The sequence below is a fragment of the Chrysochloris asiatica genome, unplaced genomic scaffold (assembly GCF_000296735.1).
Source record: "Chrysochloris asiatica unplaced genomic scaffold, ChrAsi1.0 scaffold00027, whole genome shotgun sequence".
Classification (NCBI taxonomy): domain Eukaryota; kingdom Metazoa; phylum Chordata; class Mammalia; order Afrosoricida; family Chrysochloridae; genus Chrysochloris; species Chrysochloris asiatica.
Window position 1 is genome coordinate 6,765,395 of NW_006408545.1, and position 9,687 is coordinate 6,775,081.

The 9,687-nt window shown below is 37.8% G+C and overlaps 1 protein-coding gene across 1 annotated transcript in view; it reads left to right on the plus strand.

Moving 5' to 3' along the window:
* The window catches only part of ROS1 (c-ros oncogene 1 , receptor tyrosine kinase), a 182,461-nt gene that overhangs the window by 98,946 nt on the left and 73,828 nt on the right, over positions 1-9,687 (plus strand). Inside the window, exons 32-33 of the mRNA XM_006839976.1 lie at positions 4,714-4,882; positions 6,074-6,191. Coding sequence (XP_006840039.1) covers positions 4,714-4,882; positions 6,074-6,191 — 287 coding nt within the window. The remainder of the gene's footprint in view (positions 1-4,713; positions 4,883-6,073; positions 6,192-9,687) is intronic.

A 9,687-nucleotide genomic window follows, 5' to 3' on the forward strand; every position in this document is an offset into this window, starting at 1 on the left:
AATTTTTGATGAAAAAATTATTTTCCAGAAAAAGAAATTTGCTATTCAGTCTTCATTGGAATGAAACAAGTTGTTTTTGTTTTGGTAATTTTTTTTTTCTTTCATGAAAGTCTATTAGAATTGTGTTTTTTTTTCAGGATAATCCTGACCTAAGTAAACTATTTCTAAAGTTCCAATCTCTGAGATACCACAGTCTTTGAAATAATTAGAAAATTATTGACATAATTGGAAAATTCCTCTGTGGTAGCCTTCAGCCCTGAACTTGTTGGTCTCTGACAAATAGAAGGCTCTGACCCCCTTCAAATTTACTGGGGTAACTGGGGGTACTTCTCTAAGTGGGTGGTCTGCCCCAAACATTCATTGCTGCACTGAGGTTGGTTCTCTATAGTGTCTAGCCGCTGTCAATATTCCTTTCCTTCATACCCCTTGGTCAAACATCCCCCTGATATTTCAAGGAGCTCTGAAAATTTCTGAATGGTTTGGAATGTTGGGAAACCTAGACTCCCCACTTAATTTCTATGCTGGATAACTAAGAGGCTGGGTCAATAAGAGTATTTTTGGGTCAGAACTAACTCAATCAATCACTCTCTTTTCTTTCTTGTCTCTTTTTCTCTCAAAGAGAATTCAGACTAATAACTGTAGGTTCAGTACATCTATTTCATTTGACTATATGTCTCACTGGGATTGATACATTTATTAATTTAATGTAGGTGACGTGCTTGACAGTTCTATTTTTTTTTTTTTTCTTTTTCATTCTGTCCATTCCTTTTTTTTGTAACATGGTGGTTTACTTCCTGAATGTACTATACAGAGTCATTTCTAGTTGACTAGAAAACCAATCAGTATAAAGTGACAAAGTGAATTTGTAAGTGGAAGGCTTGCTCTCCTGATCACTGAATGGTCTGGTGGAAAATGATATGTTTTTCAATATAGTGTCCACCCAGTGAAATGACTTGACCTTGATGAGTGCTAAGTGAAAAAGGAGATGTAAAGTCTATTTATGGAAACTGATCTTCTAAGGAAACTGGACTAAGGAAAACACACCAGGAAACCTTGACAAAGCATAATATCTTTAATCTTTCCTATTTATATATTAAGTCAAAAAACTAACCAATTTCAGATAATGATATTCAGGTCTAAATACCAATTTTTATTTAGCAATATCACAAAGAAAAGATTAAGATAGTTAGAATTGTGAGACCAAATAGTCTAAAGTAGAAAGAAATTAAAATATGTTATATTTAACTTAAAACCTTGCTATTTAGCAGCTAAGTGATAGTAGAGAAATACGTTTTTTAAAAGAGACTCAGGTTTCCTATGTATAAAACAAGAATGCTGGTCATATTTCTGAAGAGAGTGCTGGAAGAAAAGCTATATGTTTTTTAGTTTGTAAGTCACTGTGGACTTAACCCACTGGCATCGAATCAATTCTGACTCATAGTAACCACATAGGGTTAAACTATATAAAAATGTTATTTGTTTATTTTTTAATTAACAAATTCCTAGAATTGAGGGTATCTTTTTTTTTTAATGTTTTTTGTTGTGAATTGAGTGAAAGTTTACAGGGCAGATCATCAGCTTTACATTCAACAAATTGTATACTTTGTTTTATTACAATGATTATAATCCCCTCCATGTACAATCAGTTAACAGTATTTCTCTCTATTCGTTTAGCTTTTTTTTTTTTTTAATAAACACTCAGGCATATATAATAATTTAAACCATCAAAGGCACATTCTGCAAGCCTGCCTCCTGGCTGCCAGCTCTCAGTCCCTCTCTTCCTATGAATCTAGAGTCCTCAGCTGCTCCCCTCTCTCCATGTCCCCATCTCTGCCTCAATCTCTGGTGTTGCTGCTTCTCTGGATAAGGTCTCTCATTCCGCTTGTGCTCTTCTCCTCGATTTTCCTAGGGCCCTCTGTTTCTGGACTGTAAGATTAACTACCCCCTATTTTTATTACAGCTCTGGTAGCGTAGTGGTTACGAATCGGGCTGCGAACCTTAAGGTCAGTGGTTCGAAGCTCCCAGCCGCTCTGTGGGAGAAAGATGACGCTTTCTACTCCCATAAGGATTTACACCCTCAGAAACCCTTTACAGGGTCGCTATGGGTCGGAACCGACTCGACGGCACTTAACAACAACAACAACAACATTTTTGTTACAAAACTTCTACCTTTACAGTTGTGACAGTCGCAATATGTCATGATAACAATTACTATTGAATCATAAGAATCTTATCCCCATCTCTTTCAGACCCATCTAGATGAGATGAAAACTATTCAGTGGGGACTCTAACTTCCCTCCCACACTCTTAAACTAAACTCGCTCTTGAAACCTTGTGCCTTTATCACTCCCTCATGCCTTTATCACCCCCTCATTTTAGGTAGCCATTGTCTAAGTTGCCCATCCCTATCTACCCTGTGTACAGAGGGAGAGCATTGATATTTGATGTGAAGACTCCTTGAGAGTATCATTGTTTTGATCCATCGAGTTCCATCAACTAGGAGTTTGCATTCTTAGACTCTCTAATTTAATGTTGTTGTTGTTAGGTTCTATCCAGTTGACTGTAACTCACAGCCAACGCAAGCATAAAAGAATAAAACACTACCAGGCTTTGTGCCATCCTTACAATAGTTATATTTGAGCCGATTGGTGCAGCCTCAGTGTTAATCCATCTTGTTGGGGGTCTTTTTCTTCTTCACTAATCATCAACTTTACTAAGCATGATGTCCTTTTCCAGGGACTGGTCCCTTCTGACAACATGTCCAAAGTATGTTAGGACTCTGGCTGTACTTCTTCCAAGACAGATATGTTTGTTCTTCTGGCAGTTCATGGTACTTTCAATATTCTTTACCAACCCCATAATTCAAATGCATCAATTATTTGACTTTCCTTATTCACTTCCTTATTCAGCTTTCACATACATATGAGGTGATTGAAAATAACATGATTTGGATCAGGAGTACTGCAAAAACAGTGTGGAGGGCCATGTCTGACAAAAGGAAGAAGGAGACTCTAACTGAAATCACCCCAGCAGATTCCTATGAGTTCCTATTCAGGGTCGCTATGAGTTGGAAACAACCTTCCAACATACTTTATTGTATTCTGACACCAGCCTTTGGTCCTACGGCACTCTCAGCTTCTCTGCTGGGTTCTCTAATTCACTGCAGAGGCTACACAGAACTCACAGAGAATACTCATGAGTAGGGAAGTAAACAGGGTGCAATTCAAGATCAGAATCAACTTAACGATACTGCAGTTCTCCAGTCAGCAATGGCTCTTCTCAGCCGCTCTGAGAGTCCTGGTATGATGCCGTAGCATAAGCACTGGGCTGCAAGGTCAATTTGAACCACAAGGAGATAGTTCAAACCCACCAACTGTTCCTTGGAAACCCTATTCAGGGTCGCTATGAGTTGGAAACAACTAAACAGCACATAACAACAATGGAGGCATCCTTTCTTATTGGCCTCACTCTTGTCCTCAGCCTTTCAGTTATGTGGTCCCTTGACCTCTGCCCTGCTCAGGCTAGAGTTACAAAGCTCTTTTAGCACTGAGGATAAATGCCCAAAGGGCACATTCTGCAAGTAAGGCTCCTGGCCAAAGGCACTCAGTTTTACTGGGCTGTAGACCTGAAGCCCGGCTGCTCTGTCAAACTGCCGCTGCCTCTACTGTGGTCTCTGATGTGTCTGCTGCTTCCTCTTTTGCTGTAGGCTTGTGAATTTCTATGTTTAAAAAGGTTTTCTTTTACTTAAAAAAAAAAAAAATTATTGTGAAGTAAGTGGGTAAAAGTTTACAGAGCAAGTCAGTGTTCCATTCAATAATTGATATGCTTTTTATTTCATGTAATTGACTATAATCCCCACAACATCACATCACTTAATCACATTTTCTCACCATTTCTTTCTTTTCCATTCCATTCCTCCTTCTTTCCTAAAGTTTCCTGCTTTCTGAACTTTGTTCTTTAGCAAATGCTACCTTATTGATCAAGTGATTTTACATTTTGGGGATTAAGATTGGATTAAGCATTGGACTATTAACCCAGAGGTTGGCAATTGAAATCCACCAGTCGCTCTAGGAAACCCTACACAGGGTTACTATGAGTTGGAACCAACTCAATGGCACACGACAACAACATGAGTCAGAATCAACTTAATGGCAGTGACTGTTTTTAGTTTTCCTCTTCAACCAAGTTAACGTGTGTCCGGATCACTAACTACAAAGTTGGTGGTTCAAACTCACCAGTTGCTCTTCGTAAATCCTACACAGCCTTGCTATGAGTCAAGACGGACATGACGGCACTTAATAAAGAACAATCTTCTAGTAGTAATTACCCTCTCCTTCCCTCACACCCACCCCTGGCGACTATCAAAGAATATATCTTTTTATGTGATAAGCTTTTTTGACTTTTATAATTGTGACTTCCTACAATATTTGTTCTTTTGCAATGGACTTATTTCACTCAGCACAGTATCCTCCAGGTTCTTCCGTGTAGTGAGGTAAGTATAGCAGATTCATCATTATTCTTTAGTGTTGTGCAGTAATCTGTGGGGTGTGTGTGCTATAGTTTGTTCCCCGTTTTTCCCTTGGTGGATGTTTAAGTTACTCCCTTCTTTTTGCTATTGTGAATTTGTTATGATGAACATGGGTATGCATGTATCCGTTTTTTTTCTAAGAAAGTTTTCTTCAAGAAACAAAATATTGCAACTTTTTTTTCTAGTGGAAATACAATGAGTTTTACCATGTGAAAGCTTCATGCAGCCAAGGTCCTGCATATGTCTGTAACATCACAGATCTACAACCTAATACTTCCTATACTGTCCGAGTAGTAGTGGTTTATGTAACAGGAGAAAATAGCACCTCACTTCCAGAAAGCTTTAAGACAAAAGGTGAGTACCAACAGACTCAACACCTAGGAAATTTCACCTATAAGTTTTTTGATTTTTTTCTCATCATTTATTTCACCAGCCCTAAAAGTTAAATTTTCCTTAAAGAAGAGTAGTTAAAATACTTATTTCTAAATTCGGAGTGAAGAAATTAGTAAAGATTAGGAGTCTTTCTAGGAAGCGTCTTCTAAGATAATACTGACCTACTCTTGCAGGATTCTGGACTGATAAAATTGTTTTTTTCTTTCCATATTCTAATTTCTTATCTTGCTATAACAATTTACAGTGATAATAGAATGAAAATAGTGTTACCAAAGAAATCCATGGCTATTGAGTCCATTCCAACTCATAGCAACATGATAGGATAGAGTAGAATTGTCCATGGCATTTCTAAAGCTGTAAATCTTTATGGAAGCATGCTACCACATTTTTCTCTGGAAGCACAATTGGTGGGTTTGAACCACCAATCTTTCTGTTAGCAGTCAAGTGTTACAACCTCTGCACTACCAGGGCTCCATAACAATAGTATTACTGAGTTAAATATTTTATGTGTTGTTGTTAGGTGCCATCGAGTCGGTTCTAACTCATAGTGACCTTATGCACAGCAGAATGAAACACTGCCTGATCCTAGGCTAACCTCACTACTGTTGCCACACTTGAGTCCATTGATGCTGCTACTTGGTCAATCCATCTCGTTGGGGGTCTTCCTCGTTTCCTCTGACCCTCTACCTTATCAAACATGATGTCCTTCTCCGGCAACTGGTCCCTCCTGACAATGTGTCCGAAGTATGAGAGATGAAGCCTGGCTATCGTGACTACTATATTCCAGATACTAAAAATCTGAAAAAAAACATTAAAGTAGCTAATGATCTGAATGGCATACTATAACTTCAAGTTGATTCCTATAATAATCGAGGGACAGTACTTGAAAACTTATAATAACTTTCTTTGTTTATATCTTCACTTACTTTGTGTCAAGCTAAGATACATTATTCATCCTATCAGTAATCCACCTACTCTATCAGTAACAAAGACTTCAGATACTCTCATGAAAATATGTACTCATATGAGAATATTTCTGAATATCTCTTTAATGTATTTGGTATTCTTGTTAGTAGGCAAATTCTATAGCAAGATGTCACTGTAGAGTATTTTTACTAAAGCATCAACCAGAATTCTCTTTTGTTTTTAAAGCTGGAGTACCAAGTAAACCAGGCATTCCAAAATTATTAGAAGGGAGTAAAAATTCAGTCCAGTGGGAAAAAGCTGAAGATAATGGAAGCAGACTTATATACTATATCCTTGAGCTCAGGTATGTATGTGTTTGTAAAAATGCTTTGTAAACTACAAAGCGCTAAGCAGTGAAGTATTATTAGAAGCTATTATTAGGTTGATAGCGTAGTGGTAACGAATCAGGCTGCTAACTTCAAGGTCAGCAGTTTGAAACTACCAGCTGTTCTGTGGGAGAAAGTTGAGGTTTTCTGTTCCCATAAAGATTTACAGCCTCAGAGATCCTGTGTAGGGTTGGTATGGGTCGGAACCGATTCGATGGCACTTAACAACAACAACAACAATATTATTAGGTTAAAATGACCAACACTTACTAATACTTACCAGTACTATAAATAAATATAAGGATAACGTTAAAAAAAAACCACATTGAGTAATTCATTACATTCTGTGCTCAATTTCTATAGATCTGCTTTGGCATTTTTAGTAAGGTCACATCATTCTTCTCAGAAAACTTCAATACTCATCAAAACTGTGGAGATATTCAGTCACCGGCTCAACCTTAACAACTATTCTGTTCAAGGTGCTGAGCTGATGTTAAATGTTAGATGATGGTATGGATATAATTTTGTAATGATAATATGTTTTAGCAAGATGAATAATGTCTAGTGAGAACTGGTAATGTGCTAGATATCATTTCAGAATACAAAATTAGACCAAGGTTTGAAATAGTCTGAAGTGTGCTGGTCACATAGGATTCTCTATACACAGTATGCAGTGTTTTCCCAGTTACTGAAAATGTGCTGTTGATGAAAAGTATCAACTGATGAGCACGTGCAACCTCAGGTTGGGCCAGAATGAGGAGCTCAGTGGACTGTACTGGCTCAACTGGACGGATTTCATGCCAACTTGAAGGGAGAATTCCAAATTCCAAAGACACTCCACTCACGGGACTATGAAGCCATCTTTTAAGATGTTCCAAGGACAAAAGTCACTTCCATAATTATAGTTCTGGCCACTTGAGCTTTAGATCTATTTTTGCTTCATCTTGCTCTGGCATTCCCATAACCCTAAAAAAAATCATCTCCTCCTTGTTTCTAATTGAAACCTTCTGTTTACTTTCTGTTACTGTCTTCATGCAGAGTAAACACCAGGTGATTTTCCTTATTCATGGTAGTTATGTTCTATCACAGAACATATGGAGTCCTGGTGTGGTGCTGTAGGATAAGCACTGGACTACTAACAATAAGGTTGATGGTTCAAACACACAAAATCCTCATAGTAAACCCTATACAGGGTCTCTAAGAGTTGGAACCAACTTGATGACATTTAACAACAACAAATGTGGTCTATCAAGTCACTGTGGACACTCAATTAGTGAAAGGTAATTTCTTGGGTAACTATCGTGTTAGGTTCCTGTAAGCCTTTGGTCACAATGTTTTTTATCAGCCCATTAATACATACTACATAAAACATAATACATAATTGTTTTATGTATTCTCTATAACAATACTTTATTTAATATTGATTAATTGATTTTGTTGCTAAGTGCTGTGGAGTCGGTTCGGACTTCTAGTGACCCTGTATAGTGTTTATGTTTTCTCCTTAAAGAATATATGAGCCTTCTGCTTTGGAACACTAGACTTTGAAGCCATTTCATACTGCAAAATAATCCACAATAAAGCACAAAAATGTGAAACAAGTAGCACTAAATGATTATGCCCAAAACAAGGTTTAGAGGCATTCTTATATTAAAAAGAATTTGGAAGAGAGAGAGACCCAGTTTCCAGACTTCTTACCAGAGAATGCACTAGTCCCATGGCCTCTGCTTTAGTGGCCTGATCGGGAGACATGGAAGTTAACTGACCTTTCAGTTAGCAGTCCAGTGCTTATCCTACAGCTCCATACCAGTACTTCTCCAAAAATACCATAAGAGAACTGAAATAAGAAGGCAGAGTCTTGCTCCAGCTCAGATAAGAATGTGAACATTGGACTCCTCAAATTTTCTTTTACTTTAAAAAAAATTTTTTTAGCCTTTCTGTGTATATATGTGAATTATTGCAAAAATGCTATTGAGTTTAGATTTTAGTAAATAGACAAATTCACAAATATAGAATCCACTAATAATAAGGATTAGAGTCCTGGTGTGGCACTGTAGGTTAATGTGCTGGACTGTAAAGTCAGTTTGAACCACAAAGTCAGTGGTTCAAACTCACCAGTTGCTCCTCGGAAACCCTATACAGGGTCGCTATGGGTCAAAAATGACTCTATGGGCCATTAATAACAACAACTACAACAATAATAAAGATCAACTGTACTTTCTGGACTACACACTTGTCTAGGTGGTCTGTGACTATAATTGTGTTCACTGCCTAGGCCACACACATCCAGGGTCTTCCTAGGCTTCCTTTAGCGCTATAGTTTTTCCCTTAAGTAACACCTAAATGCAGAGCTTCACCTGAACACTTTGCATACTCATTGTCCCAGGGCTCTACTATGGGACATGTTGTGACTTGGTTCCAACTGAGAGCCACACTGTGTAGGGTTTTGGAGGAGTGGCTGGTTGGTTTGAATCACCAACTTTGCGATGAGCCGTCCAGTGCTTACCTACAGCACCACACGAGGACTCAGTCGGCCATGGACTATGGGAAACCAGAAGGAAAGATTATACCTTCAGCCTTTTATGATGTGTTCTTTAGTCAGTTCATCTCCATGGGCATGCTGAGGGTGCAGTGGTTGTGTGAAGTGCATGAACTTAGCAGACAGACAAACCAGGTTTAAACCTAGCTCTATTACTTTTTTAGAACTTAAGTTTTCTCATCAGTAAAATGGGGATTATAATTCTGACCTTTTAGGGGTAAAAAAAAATGCACAAGGAGAAAACCCATGTGAAAATTGCATTCAGAAAAAAATCCATTGTCACAAATGTGCAGCAAGAAAAATGTACACATGGAAAAATGCCCACAGGAGTTGCTCACACCAAAAACTGCCCACACAGAAAAATGCTTATAAATTAGTTGAATGGTACTTTATAGAGTGATTCTTTCTGAGCCTCCAAGTCACCACTCCAGTGACTGTGCATGAAAAACAAGATATTCAAAACCCCAAGGAAATCATAAGTTTCTTATTCCTCTGATTTCTTGAAAACTCAATTGTTGACACTACCAAAACAAAACAAACTATAATATCTCATCTAATAATGTACATTTAAAATTAAAGGCAATAAAAAAGGAAGCAACCCTATTGAAACATTTTAGATAATTGTAGCTAACTGCCTGCTAGACAAAAGTACTGTTGGTAGCAAAAGGACCTAGCTGTTGTCATCAGTATGCAGTGCAAGTGTACCAGAGTGTCCTGTGTGGGTACATTGGTTAGACTTTACTACTTTGTAATAATGTGATACAAGAATTGTTCTATGTGTGCATTTTTCTGTGTGGTTACTTTTCAATGTGAACAATTTTCCCTGTAGGCATTCTTCTGTGTGTGCGTTTTTCATTGTGAGTGAGTAATTTTCCCTGTGGTCACATGTGGTCATTTTTCTTGTGTGCATTTAGAATTGCATTTTCTTTTTTCAGTGC